Source organism: Miniopterus natalensis, chromosome 15, assembly GCF_054644295.1.
Source record: "Miniopterus natalensis isolate mMinNat1 chromosome 15, mMinNat1.hap1, whole genome shotgun sequence".
Lineage (NCBI taxonomy): Eukaryota > Metazoa > Chordata > Mammalia > Chiroptera > Miniopteridae > Miniopterus > Miniopterus natalensis.
The window spans coordinates 40,110,316-40,128,528 of record NC_142095.1 but is presented as its reverse complement, the minus strand read 5'-3'; the positions used below and the strand labels follow the sequence as shown (position 1 = coordinate 40,128,528).

Below are 18,213 nucleotides of genomic sequence, written 5' to 3'. Positions count from 1 at the left end.
GAGAGGGACAACTAAATCTTTTGGAATTTTACTGAAACCTTACTCAAGCTTCAGTAATATACAACCAGCAAGTGTTTCTTGATCACTTACTCTTGAAGACACAGTAAAACTGGCTTCTGTCACTTTAGCCACAAACATTCTAAGTGCTACAGAGAGAATTAAACCTTCATGATTACCAGGATAATTAAAAATGAAGCACCTAGGACACAAGGTTAACTTTTGTAATGTTTTCAATGATGTGTAAGTCATTTGACACTTATTCTGGCCTTTGACAAAAATCCACCAATAATAATAAATCTTTAGAAGCCTCTATTAAGGTTTAAAAAATGTGTTAGCACAATAATTCCACATGAATACGGGGCTGGGCAAATGTAGGTTTACAGTTGTTCATATGGAAAATATATAAAACAAAAATAAACTCATGCCCGGCCGGGTGTGGCTCAGCAGTTGATCATCGACCTAGGATCCAGGAGATCATGGTTCGATTCCCGGTCAGGGCACATGCCCACGTTGCGGGCTCGATCCCCAGTCGAGGGCATGCAGGAGGCAGCTGATCAATGACTCTCTCATCACTGATGTTTCGATCTCTCTCTCTCCCTCTCCTTTCCTCTCTCTGAAATCAATAAAGATATATTTAAAAAATAAAAATAAAAAATATAAAAAAACCTCACAACTGTAAACCTGCTTTTGCCCACGGCTGTGTAATCTATTAATAAATATGCATACATTGGCTGTGTGTGCTTAAAACTTTTTTACTAATGGAGTGTTCAATTAAAAAAGTTTGAATTTTACTAGGAAGAGGGTCAGACACTAAAAAAAATTGATCTTAATGTACATATTGTCTACTTACAAAGAAAAAAATTACAAGGATCTTGTTAATCTAAGTGAAAGGAAATTTGGGAACTATTCTAATAAGCAAGTGGAGATTAGTTACTCATTTAACTTAGATTATTTCCTCAAATAAATATTTCAAATATTTATTAAATTCTATTTCAGATATTAAAGATAACAGTGATGAGAAAAGCAAAGTTCCTGCTTTCATGGATTTTACATTTTAGTGGGAGAGGACAGAAAATAAACAGATGAACAAATAAATATATATCAGATATTTGTAAGTGCTAAGAAAAAAACTCCAGATAAAGGAAAGTGTAATGAAGGAAGGCATGTAGTTTTAGAAAATGTGCTCTGGGAAGACCTTGCCGATAAGTTGGCGTTTGAACAGAGATGTGAAGGAGTGAACCAAAGGGAGTCCTAGGTGAGGAGGGCTCCAGTCAGAGTGAACAGCAAGTTCAGAGGCACAGAGGCAGGAACATGCTTGGCACATCCCAGAAAAAGCAAAGGAACCATTTCACTGAGACAGGAAAGACTGGAGAGGAAGTGAATTTGTGAGGAAGAAATTCAAAAGTTCAGCTTTGGATGTAATGTTAGGAATTGTGATGGGCTACTTGTAACAGAAACCCATCTGCACATAGGGTTTTCCCTCTGACAGAGAAAAAAAATCGGACAGTAAGCCGACCAGGGCTTTTGTGGCTTCACAAAGTCATCAGAATGCCAAGATTTTTCTGCTTTATTGTCCTTAGCACGTTGTTTCCACCCTAACAGTCATCTTATGGTCTAAGGTGGGTGATGGAGCTCTGACTTGTGTTCCAGGCAAGAAGTAGAATAATGGGAAATAAGGCAAAAAGGACACAGGCACCTCGATGTAACCCTCTAGAGAGCGTTTCCTGAAAGCCTCACCCAGCAGTGGCATTTATGTCTTTATCCACTCTGAACTGCAAGGGAGTCTAGGAAGTGTGCTCTCTTAGCTGGGCACATAGCTATCTAGAGTATAATTGGAGTCCGAAGGAAAAGGGGCCGATAGACATTAGGTGGGCAACTGGCAGCCTCTGCCACTGTCATACTAAGTCTGGGATGCCTGTGCATCCAAGTGGAAGAGCTAGGAAAGCAGTGAAGTGCATCTTTTATATGCAAAGTATCATTGGCCTTTCCTTTATATTGTGTTATCTTTAATTTTAGTTTATGAACATATTTATTAGATCTTTCATAGATTTACTTGTGACCTCAGTCCCCTAATTCTGTTTGCCCCATTAAGGTTTAATTTTCTCAACCCCAAATTATTCTTGTATAGAAAGGCACTTGACTTACATAGTTGGAGCGGGATATTCATATTAAATTTCATACATTTTCTTTTTCTTATTTTTAGCCATGGCCCGAAGATGCCCTTGAGCTTGTAGCTGTGAAATTCTTAGAAACACTGGAGCTTACTGAGGTTGAACGACGAGAGATAGTTCCACTCTGCAAACACTTTCACACTTCTATTATGGATCTTTCAGAAAGGTTAATATTAACGAATTTTTAAATTACAAGTGTCATATTTTGAAGTATCTCTTTCTGTGAAAGCCCACAATTTGAATAGGGTTTCTATGTTTTCTAGATCTCTCTGATCATTTAATTAGTTAAGACCCTTAGCTTGCAAGTAATAGAAAGCTACTTGATCTAGCTTTAACGAAAAGGGGGAGTTTATTATAAAGATACAGAGGTATCTCACAAAGCTTAAGGGAAAGAATACAGCTGGATCTCAGAAGTAACTGGAAGCTGGAATTAGAAGGCCATTCTAAAACCAGAAATGCCTTTTCTCTATTTCTCACTCCTGTTTCTCTCTGGGCATTTACTTTCTTCTCTCTTTACAGACTGAATTTTCTGCTTCCCTGGGCATTTGGAGGAAACTGGTTGCCTCTCACTTCTCATGTTTACTTCTTGCACTTCCAGCTATAGGCAGAATCTGCTTGGCTGTTTCCAATTCCCATTCCATATTTGTTCCGAAGTGTGATTAGCCTTGTTTGTATCCAGTGTCCGATTCTGGTCTGATCAGTTATGGTTAGGGTGGCAAGTTTCATAGAACAAACATTGCTATGGGGGCACTGGGTGGAAGTTCTCAGATAAAGGAAGGTAGTTGGTGGGCTGTGGATTCTTCAGAAGTATCTGTTTTACCTCTGTTAATCTCTGAGCTCTTCATTTCAAAGGTGCATAAGCCCAAGTGCTCATATCACTATGTAATATAGTATATTGCCTATCCAGCTAGCATGGCTGGCTTGGACAGTTGCTCCAAGAAGGGCGCTTAGTCTACATACTTGCCATGAGACATCTTTGCTTCTGTTGTTTCCATGTGTATGTGTAGCAGTCTCATACTTCTGGCCATACCCCAGTCAGCTGACACGTGACACACTTGTGCAAAGAATGATGACTCATTCTACTGTCCTTTCTGCAATCCCCTTTTCTACAGTTCTTGCCTACTTTACACAATATCTTGGATCCCTTACAGGGTTAGATCTTCATGGTGTATGAAACATGTAAAAAGGCCTATATCTTTCTTGCTGTAGTTCACCTTTGATATAGATCTTCATTGATTTGTGCTTTTAAAATGCATCTTTGCTATTTGATATTTTGCAGACAAGAAATTGGGATGTGGTTATGTGTAGAATTCTAGAACTCTATGGAGTTCAAGTACTCAGCACCCTCTAAATGAAATTAACCTTTATTCTTAAATGCTTGTTGTTACTGCTATGTTGAATTTACCTCGTACTTTGTGAAGCCTATTACTTATAGTAAGATATGTTATCTGCCTCTCTTTTAGGTTCTTGCATGAGTTAGGACGACATAACTATGTTACTGCTACTTCTTATCTTGAACTTATTGCCTCATTTAGACAGCTTTTGACTAAGAAGCGACAAGCTGTTATGGAAGCAAAGCAACGATATGTGAATGGGCTTGACAAACTAGCTTTTGCTGAGTCTCAGGTAAATTTTACAAGCTGCTCAAAATGGTACTATGTATTAGGAAATGTAAGAAATAGTACATGCCAGGGACTGTGTTATAGGTTTCACATGCATTCCTTCAATTACACCTCCACAAGATAGAAACTTTTATGATCTTTATTTTATAGATGAGTACAGTGAGTTTTAGAGACGTTTACTAAGTTGCCCAGACCACACAGACTCAAATACATCTTGTTTTATTCTTAATTTTTTGGAATTTAGAGAGAATATAATAAGTCCGGGTTGACTTTTTATTTTAATGGCTGCTAAAATATAAGATTGGAGTTTTAAAAAATGGGTCAAGTGCTACTAATGCTTACTAGCATTAATTCAATACAAACAACAGAGGGTAGGGTGGTTGGTTTGCGTCGTATACCACGTGCACAGTATAACAGGCATATCCTGAGCCACCGCCTTCTTTTCTGTCTGCATTTCTTCCATGGCAGCTGTATTCTCACACTGCCCTGTCATGTACTCAAGGAAGATGAAGCATTTTGTGAAGAAAACTTGTCACACTCTCATGATTTCTTTTATCGTGAAGAACTGGAAGAAAATATTAAGATTTTCTGGCCCTCATATCTTATGATACATTTAAATTTCAGTTTTCTATGTCTGGCTTCTGTAGCTATTGTAGCTAAGAAAACTTAATGATGATCTGTCTATTTAGGTCGGTGAAATGAAAATGGAGCTTGTTCAATTACAGCCCAAATTGGAGGAAGCTAAAGTTGAAAATGCACATATGATGCAGGTAGATTATCCTGAATGTGTATGTGTGTGTGTTTTTTAAATTGATGTCAGAAGACAATTTAAATATGTAAAATTAGCTTTGAAAATAAGCCTTAATTTTTGCCATTAGGCCTTAGGGACTCTACCCTTTTCTATTGATTGACTAGCTCTTTGGGTCCCATGTGGTTTCTTTCATTTTTGAAGGGAGGTGGGAAGCCCATTGCCAAATTAGGTTACATGTACTTGCATTTCTCCTCATTTTATCTGGGGCTCTTCTACTCTTCAAAATGATATGTTGGATTCCCTAATTTTCAAACATTCTCTTGTCTCTAGAAGGAAGAAAGCAATAAGATGTTTGAGGAACTGTCTTTATTTTTTCTTTCTTTTCATTAGGTTATTGAGATAGAATCCGCACAAGTGGAAGCAAAAAGAAAGTTTGTGAAATTAGATGAAGAGATAGCCAGTGGAAAGGCTGAAGAAGCCCAACTTCTGAAAAATGAGTGTGAAAGTGACTTAGCTGAGGCGATTCCAGCCTTGGAAGCAGCTCTGTCTGCACTGGATACACTAAAGGTGAGAGTGCTAGAATTAGCTACCTTGTGTTTCAGCAACAAAGTAAAATTGTTTACAGGCACTTGGTTATTATTAAGTGTAGTTCTCTTTCAGTGGGTGATATTACATTGTTTTGGTCTAGTCAAGTGGAACTTGACTTTTTTTTTTTAACCCTCACCCGAGGATATGTTTTTATTGATTTTTTTAGAGAAGGAAGAAGGGAGAGAGACAGATAGACATCGATGTGAGAGAGAAATATCTATCAGTTGCCTCCTGTACGAACCTTCACCAGGGTTCGAACTGCAACCTAGGTATGTGCCCTGACCAGGAATCGAACCTGCGCTCCAACAACTGAGCCACCTGCCCACGGTTGGTTCTTGACTCTTAACAATTCCTCTTTGATATATTATTTTATTTTTTTGCTTTTCATATATTATTTATAATTTTCATTCAGGATATTTCAATGAAAATGGAGCAAACAGACTCCAAAAGGCCAAAGTAGTTCTGTACATGGATCAGGAGGCATATGCTAAATCGAATGTGGAGCTACCCGTCTGCAGCCTCCTGGACATGCATGTACAGAAAAACTTAAAGATCATTTCCAATACAGATATGGGTGGCACCTGTCTGCATTACACTGTGTTGTATATGACTTTATATTGTGTTTTTTTGTTGTTGTTTTAGTGATTTGAGAGAGGGAGAGAGAGAAAGAGAGAGATATCAATTTGTTGTTCCATTTATTTATGCATTCATTGGTTGATTCTTGTATGTGCCCTAACTGGGGATCAAACCCACAACCATGGCCTGTGATGCCCTAACCAACTGAGCTACCTGGCCGGGGCTATATAGGGCCTTTAGGCATAGACCTGAACAACCTCATCAAAGGGAGCAGGGAGATAGCTTCTGTTGACCAGGGAGGCCCAGTGTGTATGGTGGTTCAGTATATTCAGACCCCATTCTTTGCTTTCTTTTCTAATCAGAGCCCTAACTTTCATGCAAGAGACCTGACAAGATGATGTGTTCAACTTATAGGTAATTCAGCATCTCACAGGATCAAATTCTATCTGATTTTCAGTTAATATCAGCCTTGTAGTTTTAAAACATGAGATTGCTTTAGGGCATTTATAGAAACTTCCTAGTGCTCTTGCTGTACTGTGAGCCAGAATTTAAAACCCTGAGCTTAATATTTTCTTCCTGTCTGCTCTTTGGCACATTTAAAAGCCACACTCTACCCAGTGGTCTTTCTTCATTCTCTCCTTAGACATTTATCACAGTAGACAGTCATTCTGACAAAGCCTTGTTTTTAAGAAGGAGTCCATTCTAGATGATCATGAGCATTAATATAAGCAACTGTTTTATCACTGTGTACCATGAACTTTCAGCACTTCATTCTCTGAAACTCCCAGGATTCTTGATGTCTTCAAACTCCTCCAGCTATTGTATCTAATTAATATTAGTTTCTCCTTTCACTGTGAGTCTATTGCTGATACCATTCTTGGTATCAAATACTGTATTTGATATGACTTAGGGTTCAGTTGCAGGGAAGAGAACTTACTCTGTTTAGTATAAGCAGATAGGACTCTTCAGGGAATTTTACAAATTGATTACAGAATTGTTGGAAGAGCTGAAAAAACAGGTTATAGGCTGAACTGGCAGGAATGACTTACAAAGCCAAATTGCAGAGTCTACCAGAGGAATGATCCCTCTGAGTCAGAAGCTTGCAGAGGCTTCCTACAGAGCTACATCATCTCTACTATAATCCATGTGGGCAAAACGGATGCCTCACACTCTGCCCATCTCCCCACTTGTTCATTCTGAGTTCTTTTATCATTCAAGTGACCTGGTGGTGGAACCTCATGACCTCCCACAACTCTAGCTGCACAGGAAACTAAAAATATGTAGTTGTTGGCTTTCTAGCAATTACAAGAGAGGTCAGAGGATATTGGAGTGGATATTAAGTAAGCAAATCTCTTGTGTCTATCATAACAGTATATACCTTTTTTAAAAATAAGTTTCGAATTGGAACCTACCTCTTCTTTCTTTTTTTGGGGGGGCGAGGGAGTTAAAACTAATATTACATATAAGAAAATAAAGAATTAAGTCTTTGTCTGAATTAGGGTTCTTAACCTGGGTTCCATGTATGGGCTTGGCGTGTGATTACATGCAAATTTTGTGTTTATGTGCAAAAATATTTTTTCTGGAAGGTTTATAGCTGTCATAATATTCTCATAGAGATCTGTGATCTTTCAGATATCTGAGAACCATTGCTGTTAATCTATGCTAAATTCTCAATTGTTAATTCTTTTATAGTGGTGCAAAGCAAAACAGAATTGCAACTTCAAATGAAAATTGATGCTTTTCTCCAATATTAATTTTATGCTAATTCTCCAACATTACTTTAAAAGCTCATTATTTAGAAATAAACTGCTCTGAAGATACCCTGTTTTCTTTTGATTTAGCCATCTGACATTACAATCGTGAAATCAATGAAGAATCCTCCATCTGGTGTTAAGCTAGTTATGGCTGCTATTTGTGTCATGAAAGATATAAAACCAGAAAAAATTTCAGATCCTTCAGGAACTGGAGGCAAGGTAATAACTAGACACAGATTTAAATAATATTTATGATTGTAAAGAACACTTCACAGCAACTATTATCACATTAAATATAAATAGAAACATATAAATAGGGAAGAAACATTGGTTTCCAGATTGAATGGATTCAGAATAAATTATGGAAAACACTGTCTGTATTTATTCCAGGGCAAAGCTAAGGCAGTATAGCATCAGAAAAATGTGGGCCCAACTGATTCTATCTCCTTTTCTGTCTATGCAGGGTTCCCCACTATCATGGGGTTGGGATTGAATGAACACTGCGATTTCCTGTGCTTTTCCAGCTAAGAATCTCACCTATAACCACATAGGTGTTGTTTCTGAGCATTCAAAATTCTGCTGTGTTACAGTATAGTGAGGTTGTTAAAATCATGTGCTCTAGATCCAGAATGTCTGTCCCAGTCCCATTAGCAATGTGACCTTGGGCAAGATGCTTAATCTCTGTGAAATGTAAAAAGGGGGTTATCATAGTACCTGCCTCATAAAGTTAATGTGAGAATTCGATTAGTTAATACATATAGAGCTCTTATGTATAAAGCTTCACAAATAGTAAGCTCACAATAAATGTTAGCTGATATAGATGATTATTATTCAAGACTATATCCCTTAAAAAGGAAGGCATAACATTCATCCTAAACTAAAGTTATATAAGTTATATAAAGCTCAGGGTTGGAATCCCTGACTTGCAGGTTTGGGATTTTTTTTTTTTTTTTTTTGGTCATTCTATCCTTCTTTGAGATAATGAAGGAAATAAAAAGGCTCTTATCTTACCAAATTATTTTCATGTACACACACACACTCACACCACACACCACACCACAGGTACACCCCTATCAGGCTTCTGTAAGTAGGAAAAAGAATGTTCAGCTAGTTAATATTTTTTACTAGCACAGGCATGTACCATGTGCTTTATCACTGGAAGAACAATGTGTAATATTTGTCTATCTCTCTCACTTGGGGAGCCTAGGTAGGTTGTTTATAAGAAAAACGTTTGCAACCTGTCTTAGTCCATTAGGGCTGCTATAACAAATTACATAGCCTGGATGGCTTATGAACAATAGAAATTTGTTTCTCACAGTACTGGAGCCCAGGACGTCCAAGATCAAGGCTCCAGTAGATTCAGTGTCTGGTGAGAGTCTGCTTTCTAGTTTGTAGACAACTGTCTTTTCGCTGTCTCCTCACATGGCGGAAGAGAAAGGGAGCTCCCTGAGGTCTCATTTATAAGGACACTAACCCCATTCATGACCTTATCACCTCCCAAAGACCCAAATACAATTACTTTGGGGATTAGGTTTCAATATGTGAATCTGGGGGGAAGGAAACACAGAATTTCCATCTATATCACTACCTTTCTGGTTTGAAAGAGTTAAGAATAATGGAAAATAAAAGTTGAGATAACAAAAATATATTTCCTTATATGAAATTGTGACGGTATCTATGCTAGTTGCTTTTCTTGTTTTCTAAAGGGAAATAATATCATTTGCCTTTCGATGTTTAATTTTTACAATAAACTTAATATGTAATTTCATGTTTGTATTTTAAATATTTTATATGTATAACATGCTCTTGAGGAGAGGAGTCTCTTTACTTCCAAGAAGATAAAAGTTGATATTTTGACAGTATATAGTGTCTCTGGAAAATATATCTTAAACTTCAAGAAGAAAAAATTTTATAGTGAGCACTTTTAATTGTACTAAGTTTAATTTACTAAGTTTGCAAAATTTTATTTATAGATATTAGATTACTGGGGACCTAGCAAAAAGCTTCTGGGAGATATGAATTTCTTGAGAGATTTGAAAGAGTATGACAAGGACAACATTCCAGTGAGTCTCACTGAATTTTTTATTTTTATTTTTTGTAAATGTAACTTTGCTGAGATGTATAAGATTTTTAATATTATGTATTATGGAATACTATATAAAACATAAGGAGATATTCCATTTTGCATTAAAATAATAAAGGAACATTCTGTTTGTTAATGACTATCTTACGAATTCTCACAATGCACAGACCCACTCCTGTCTCTGACCACTGAAAGTCATTTAATAAATTACTGTTTTAGTGTATTATTGACATGAAAGAGTTCTCTTAAGTGTCTTCTTATAATAGTTTATTAATAAATCTGATACACAAATTTATGTGAGATAAAGTATAATGCATTCTGTTCCATCTGAACTCTTTATTGTTTAATTGTCCTTTCCCCTTGTTTCCATGTTTTCTTAACTGCAAAAAGTCTTTTAATTTTTTTTGGAAGAAAGATTTTGCCTCAATATCTGTAACAAGTTTGCGTATTTTGCTCAAAAATGACTTGTGTTTCAGCCGCAATTATGCTTATTTTAAAATTATCTCAAAGTACTGACTGGTTTTTAAAGAAAACATAACTTTTTTATACAGTTTTTTTACTATGTGTCATTATTTTTTCATCTTATGATTGTGTGATATATGTTGAGATTTTAAGATCTAAATCTTTATTTTGTAGGTGAATGTTATGCAGAAGATTCGTGGTGAATATTTAACAAATCCTGAGTTTGACCCCCCTAAGATTGCTAAGGCTTCTTCTGCTGCTGAGGGCCTGTGTAAATGGATCATGGCTATGGAAGTATACGACAGAGTTGCAAAGGTATTATGAGGATCAGCACATCCATTTTCTATTGAAATATTCCCAGAAGTTAAAAACTATGCATGTATTTGCTAGTTAAGACTTTTTCAAAAGTGCTACCAGAAAGAATTTGTCCTGCTGCAGCATAAATATCAGTCATCGAGTACCTAATAGGCAAAAAGAATACTTGCATGTGACATAACCTGGTTGGGCTGTGTGAGTGGTGGTGCTGTGGGAGCTGGGATGATCATGGAAATTGGCCAGACTGGCATATACCCATAGGGACCTGGGGCAAAAGAGAATTAGAGTTTGATGAGGGGTGGGCAGAAACAAAGAAAAATCCAAAACTTCAAGGGCAAAGTGGCAGATTAAAAAAATGATTCAAAAGGTTAGAAGTAAGAAGATCCAAGCAGGGTTAAGAGGCAGAGCATGGGAATATCCTCTAAAGCAATGGCATGCACCGGTAGGGAACCTGTAATGGAGTAACCCGTGGGGCCAAGTTCCTGGGAGATCAGAGAATGATTTAAGAGCATTTTGTGTCAATTTGGCTAGCAAAGGATCAGGAAAACACTGGCCTTGTCCTCTGTAGCTTGCAGAATTCTACCCAGGGAAGCAGGAAATATAAATAAAAAGGCAGGTAAAAATACACGGTAGCATGTGTTAAGAACAACCTCAGAGTATAGAATGAATGATTAGGCTGTTACAATTGGGAAGATATTTCTCATAAGGTACATTTGCCTGTAGAGAGCGAGGGACTTGGATTGTTAATTTCAGGGGTGTAGACCTGTATACACCTGTTAAAGAAATAAAATTAATTTTATCTGGGATGTTCTTCCACTGAACATCTTGTCCCTCCCCACAGCAGTCTCATAGCAGGTCTGCAAGCTCTCAACCCACAAGGCATGTGGAATCTTCTGGATCCTTTCAATAAAACAGAGAAGCCAAAGCATCCAGGATCTTTCCTGACCTCCACACTACCATTTTAATTCTGATGTTAAAGTGAGGTATCCAGCAAGATCTTCTCCAAAGTCTAAAGCAGAAAGTGGAGCTTCCTACTTTGTATCTGTTTGTTTATCATATGCCCCCTTCAGGATGTTAGCCCATAGGAGAGAGCGTGGGACATTCAGTGGCTGATTCCTTACCTCCCTCTTCCCTCTTTGCCTCCAGCTTCATTCACTGCAGAGGACTTAGGTGTCCCTTCTTTCAAATAGACAAACTCTCTCTGGTCATATCCTAATTTCTTCCTACCGATGGCTTGTACTGCACTCAACAAAGTTGCCAATCCTATTCTTCTTTTTCCTTCAACTACAATTTACATTCAGTGTCACTCTGCACCAGGCTCAGATGTACAGCAAAGTGGCTGGAAAACTATGAACTCCTTCCTCAGAGTGCCCCCTCGCCTGCCCCGCTGCCCCAAGCCCCCACCTGGCCCCATATCCTGTTGTCTCAACATTATTGACTATATTCTCCATGCTGCAATTCACATCTCTGTGACTATTTTGCAGCTACCAATCTGTACTGCTTAATCCCTTCACCTTTTTACCTAACCTCCTGACCCCCTGCCCTCTGACAGCTGTCAGATCATTCTCTGTATCAAGTCTGTTTTTATTTTGCTTGCCAACCCCTTTCTTGATATACTAATGAACATAATAAAATTAGAACTTTAGGAAATCCTTTTTCTTCAACAAAATGTGGCTTTTCAAGATTTGTTGAGGAAAATTCAGTTTTGGTAGTGAAACGTATGCCTCACCTGACTGGGAAGAAGACCACAGACTTGGAAAAGCAAAGAACAAACCAAAGCAAGAAAGGCAACAACAGCAAAAGCACATTCATGTATTTTAAACATTTATAATTGTTACATATTTTTCTCTCTTTTTGCAACAGTTCAATGGCAACTTATTATTTAGAGACATTTTGGTAGATAGTGTGCCATATTTTGCTATATATTATAACATTTTGTTTGTTCAGAATAACTTATCTGTTTTATATATGACAGTGTGCTAGTCCAGAATGATTTATATATTTTACACAAAATATAAATATATTTTAATTTATTTTTGTATAAAAATATGTAAGATTTAAGGCAAAATGTTTATTTTGTATAATTTTTATTATAAGTAACAAGTGTATGTATAATTATGAACATTTTTAATCCATAATATCTATGAAGGATTATATAAGATGTCAGTTTTACAGAGTATACATTACAGCTGCATCTGTCGTTCCCAAACAGGTAGTGGCTCCTAAGAAAGCCCGCTTAGCAGAAGCTCAGAAGTCCTTAGCTGAGACAATGGAGCTTTTGAATCAGAAGAGAACAGAATTGGCAGAAGTTGAACAACATTTGGAAAATTTACAAAAAATATTTTTTGAAAAAACAGAGGAAAAGGCTCGTTTAGAATATCAGGTGGAACTGTGTGCTAAGAAACTTGAAAGAGCCACGAAACTAATTGGAGGACTGGGAGGAGAAAAATCAAGGTCAGATTTCTGCTTATTTTAGCAATATTTAAGAATATCAGGCTTGAATACATGATTTTATTTAAATATTTATTATGATTACTGATTTTAAAATTGCTGGTTGAAAATGTGAGACATTCTATAAGGCACCTTGCCAGGCTTTCCAAACAGAACATCAATGCCAGAGAATGTTGCTTGCAACTTGCTTTCAAGCGTTTAAAGAGAGAAAGACAGAGAGAAGCAAATAAGGAAAATGATAATTTTTATTGATTTTAGAGAGAGGAAGGGAGAGAGGGAAACATCTATGTGAGAGAGAAACATCAGTCAGTTGCCTCCCCCATGTTCCCCTACCAGAGATCGAACTCACAACCTAGGTATGTGCCCTGACCAGGAATCCAACCTGCCACCTTTTGGTGTATGGGGTGATGCTCCAACCAAATGAGCCATACTGGTCAGGGTAGGAAATGGTAATAATTTTTAGTCTAAATGGTGAGTATGTGGGTATCATTGTGCAGTTCTTTCCAGTTTTACATATATATTCAAAATTTTTCATAATAAAGTGTTGGAGGTGGGGAGTAATGGATGTATGGCTCACTTTGTTGAAATTTATTTCAAAGAGGATAGACTGGCTTGATCTAACAAAGCCAGTTAGCTTTATTCTGATTATTTATTTGTACTGGTCAGCCAGCTATCTCACTTATTAATTATATTTGTTGAATGACTAGCATGATAAGATAACACGCTTTTGACTTTGTAGTGCAGATAAGATGGTTTGGGAATGTACTTTTTATTGCAAAGTTTTCATTAAATGGAAAAATATTAACCCTATCAATAGTATGTCAGCGTCTATACAACTTAAATATAATTTTGGGTAATGAATTGCAGATTAACAGAAAATACTGAAACAATAAATACTGAAACCACTATGATACCACTGTAATTAGCTAGTTATTAATAATAGGAAAGGAGCAAAGGGGGAAACCAGACATTATAGGCATGTCCTTTAGGCAGCTTCGCCAGGAAGCTGCAACTTTGCACTCCTCAGGGAACCACTGGTATATTCCCTGCAAAACACTGGGGGAAGGGGACAGAACAAAGGGAAGATAGACACATGCCCAGTAAAGTTGGAGTGACCAGGGACTCTGGAAGGTGCCTGTCAGTCAAACCTGAACACAGAGATGATTGGTCAGAATCAGTGTCACCACTGCAAGCCCATGAAAATTTGGGAATACATAATCTCCTAAACAAAGGTATTCTCTCTCTTGTTGCACTTGACTCTTGGCTTGTGAGGCTCTTTTGCTCCTGCTTCCTTGCATTTGCCCCTAGGGCCAATGACCATGCGGATCCCACACACAGTGAATTAATAGACTGAAGCAGGGAAACACACGCTAAACTAACCTGATGCTGGACTGAACCTGGCTTTAGTATGGAAAGGAAACTCTAGACACTGGCTCTGATTTTAGCTCTACTGAAGCCCCAACTACACTTCTAGGACTAAGGGAAATGGGACTTTGGAAACTCAAGGATTTAATTCCATGCAAATAAAAATTATTTATTTTCCCGTGTGTGTTTTAGAAAATTCTTTTTCTTGGAATATTGCAAGAAATCCATCTACCTTCACTAACAACCAGGGAAGATGAAGACCTCTCCTATCCTGTATCAATGAGACCAGATCATCCTGAAGAAAATGATTATACAAAATGTTGTGGGTTTTTGTTTTTGTTTTTGCTTATTCTGAAGGGCCTAACTCTGAAAACAAAAACAAAAACAAAACACCTAATATTCTAATAATGAAACGTAGGTTGTCATTTGTATAGCATAGATATGTGTTAGAGCATATTAGAGCTAGAAGGGACCTAACCTCATTTTATAGGTAAGCAAGTGCTCAACATTTCATGGTGTTTTGTTGTAGAATTTGGACTAGAAGCCCCTTGCTCTTTCATTTATTGTCATCTGTCATTCTCTGTGGTCAGGCTATTTTGCCTTTGGTTTATCTCACAGATGGTCTCAAGCTGCAGATGACCTTCAGGTAGTATATGAAAATTTGACTGGAGATGTCTTAGTATCAGCAGGAGTAATAGCTTACCTTGGTGCTTTCACTTCTGGCTTTCGACAAACATGTACAGAAAATTGGAGCATGTTGTGCAAGGTAATGTTTTATATTTCATAAGTTTCTTTTTAGAACATTCAAAGTATGAATTGGGGTATTTTGGGGGGAAAGATGAGCATAAGGACAGAGGAGAAGAAATAACTGAAAATGCGAGGTCTTTTTCTTCTTCATGTTCGATCAGTAAAGCGCTTCCATAGTATAACTTTCTTTTTTTTCCTTTTTCTAATATATTTTTCAGTTTCTTTTTAAATTTTTTTATAATTTTTAAAATTTTTAAATTACAGTTGACATTCAGTATTATATTAGTTCAGGTGTACATTTATGTAACTTACAGGTGATCCCCCCAATAAGTCTATTACCCACTTGGCACCATACATAGTTATTATATTATTGACTATATTCCCTATGCTCTGCTCTGTATCCTAGTGATAGTCCAACTTTCAATTCAGGTGTTTGTTTTTTTTGTTCCTTAGAGTTATTAAATAATATCTAATAACAGATCAATGTTTTCATTTAAAAATATTTCAATCAACAAAATGAAAGAAAATATCATATATTTGTTTATTTCTTACAGAATAAAAAAATCCCATGTTCAGAGGAGTTCTCATTGAGTAAGACCCTGGGTGATCCAGTAAAAATTAGAGCTTGGAATATTGCTGGGTTACCAACAGATACTTTCTCCATAGATAATGGAGTGATTGTTAATAACTCCAGACGTTGGTAAGGAACATAAAGTATATTTATTTTTCAATAATTTTATTTGAAAGTTGTTTTCAAACAGAGAGAAAAGTTGCAAGGATTTTAGAGTAAGTACCCATATAGCTATTACCTCCTAGATCCTGAAATTAACACTTTATTATTCTTTATGCCTTGTCAAATATTTATCCCTCTATCCATTCACCAACTCATCTTTTTTCATGTGTTTCAACATAAGTTGCAGACATGGATATACCTTCCCTAATACTTCATCCATGTGTATCGTTAACTAACGATATATATTGTTTATGCTTTTTTCTTTTGAGGTTAACATTTAATGCACTGTACAGAATACAAAAGGAACTTAGGACAGCATTATCACTGAGGAAGAAAAAAGTACACCATGAATCAGATGTTCTTGAATACAAAGTCTTTACCATACTTTCATAGAAAAAATCCCTAAATAGATCTTAAATATATACCAGACTAAACTTGGGAACTTAGTTTATGACTCTACTGATAACCTGAGGAAATCTATTGTAGGCTAGTAGATCTCTTACTTTAAATTTTTATCAAATAACTAGAATTATTTTTCATATTATGTTAATAGATGTCATGTATTAAAATTATCTTGAAGACAGTATGTTATATTGGAAACAGCGCAGATTATAGGTTCACAAGATCCTACTTCTGACATTGAAGTAATTTTGTAACCATGAAACCTTGGGCAAAGTATTCCCTGAGATTGAATTTCTTCATTTCAAAAATAAATAAGCCCAGCTGGTGTCGCTCAGTGGTTGAGCATCAGCACCAAGAGGTCACCGGCTTGATTCCCAGTCAGAGCACATACCTGGGTTTTGGGGTCGATCCCCAGCAGGGGGCATGCAAAAGGCAGCTGATCAATGTTGGTGTTTCTCTCTCATTGATGTTTCTATCTCTTTCCCTCTCCCTTCTTCTATCTCTAAAAAAACAGTAAAAACATATAAAAATTAATAAATAAGACTAAAACTCCTTTTTCACTCCTCTATCACAGGACTTTTGTGAAGTTTAATCCTGATAATATATGTGAAACATGTTGTATATTTACAAATTGATGGTGGTGTTTATTATTCAAATTATATGATTTTAAAGAAATATGAATATCTATTTATTCCCTTCAGAATTTTTCTTATTATATTCTAGGCCTCTAATGATTGATCCCCAGGGTCAAGCCAATAAGTGGATCAAAAACTCTGAGAAAGATAATCAGCTTAGTGTTATTAAGCTATCAGATTCAGACTATATGAGAACACTGGAAAACTGTATTCAGTTTGGAACTCCGCTTCTGTTAGAAAATGTCGGCGAAGAACTGGATCCATCTTTGGAGCCTTTACTACTTAGACAAACTTTTAAACAAGGTAGAAGTCAATTAATATTAGTTGTAGAACTAAAAGACAATTGGATTATCCTTGAAGGTTATCTTTGAGGCAAAAACAAAAACCTACATAAATTTAATGATAAGGTTAATAACTCAGAACATCTGTGTCATTGTTATGTGTGAAAGGAAATTTGGAACTAAATTTCTTTAGATAACTTTGGAATCATGATTGAAAATTCAGAGGTTCCATTGCATAATGATTAGTACTCTGGACTCTAAAAATTGATAGAAGGAGTAACAGCAAAAGGAATCTTGATTTAGAAAGCTCCCTGGCCAGAGAAAATGTCTTATATTACCCCAGAATGAATGAGCCCTGCTGCATAATGGCTTGCTTGTCTCTTTGTCTGTGACTTTTGTCACATCTGCATTCTCCCTTAAATTACTCATAACCTGGGGAAGGCCTTAACATAGCGGGAGGGACTGTGCAACTTTGGCTTACTTACTATGCATTTATTTTCTGAAATACAGGTGGCATTGATTGCATCAGACTTGGTGAGGTCATTATTGAGTATTCCTTTGATTTCAAGTTTTATATCACCACAAAACTGAGAAATCCACACTATATGCCAGAGCTAGCTACAAAACTGTCTTTGCTCAACTTCATGATAACTCCAGAAGGACTTGAAGATCAGTTATTAGGTATTGTTGTTGCAAAGGAGAGGTATGCATTTTCTCACATGCTTCCAGATGGCCTAGAGAGAAATATTTGTAGGCTGTTAATACTTCTGTTATGTGATTATTTTCAAACCTTGTCAAGTTTTTTATTTTGTTATTATAAATTAAATAATTATATAACCCTTTAAAATAGCCATTCTATAACAAGCAAGTTATAAGTCAACCATGTTATATTGGGCTCTTAATATTGGTAGTAAGATTCAGGTGACATGCCATAATTTCTGATTTATATCTGATTGCTTGAGCCAAGAAATTTCACCCCTAGAAAAGTATGCTATGGACAAAATCAGAAATGTGTTCAAAGACATATACAGGATGTTAATAAGAAAATACTTAGGATAAGAACAAAAAAGCAAGATACTAAACTATATACAGTATGGGTAATATTGTGTAAAAGCAAAAGTTAATGCACAAATACAAAAAATGTCAATACATATACAAAAAAAAAAGATTGAGAAGGAATACACCAGAATATTAACTGTAATCATCCCCTCAGATGTCAAGATTATGGGTAATTATTATTGTTTTCTTCATAATTTATGTATTTTTTATTAATAGCA

The 18,213-nt window shown here is 36.4% G+C and overlaps 1 protein-coding gene across 1 annotated transcript in view; it reads left to right on the top strand.

Annotated features, from left to right (window-relative positions):
• DNAH12 (dynein axonemal heavy chain 12) overlaps positions 1–18,213 on the top strand; it is a 152,858-nt gene that overhangs the window by 95,216 nt on the left and 39,429 nt on the right. The window contains exons 45-56 of the mRNA XM_016205506.2: positions 2,204–2,337; positions 3,635–3,797; positions 4,483–4,563; positions 4,935–5,111; positions 7,550–7,681; positions 9,436–9,525; positions 10,182–10,322; positions 12,535–12,776; positions 14,757–14,904; positions 15,440–15,585; positions 16,744–16,958; positions 17,447–17,639. Of these exons, the coding sequence (XP_016060992.2) occupies positions 2,204–2,337; positions 3,635–3,797; positions 4,483–4,563; positions 4,935–5,111; positions 7,550–7,681; positions 9,436–9,525; positions 10,182–10,322; positions 12,535–12,776; positions 14,757–14,904; positions 15,440–15,585; positions 16,744–16,958; positions 17,447–17,639 (1,862 nt within the window). The remainder of the gene's footprint in view (positions 1–2,203; positions 2,338–3,634; positions 3,798–4,482; positions 4,564–4,934; positions 5,112–7,549; positions 7,682–9,435; positions 9,526–10,181; positions 10,323–12,534; positions 12,777–14,756; positions 14,905–15,439; positions 15,586–16,743; positions 16,959–17,446; positions 17,640–18,213) is intronic.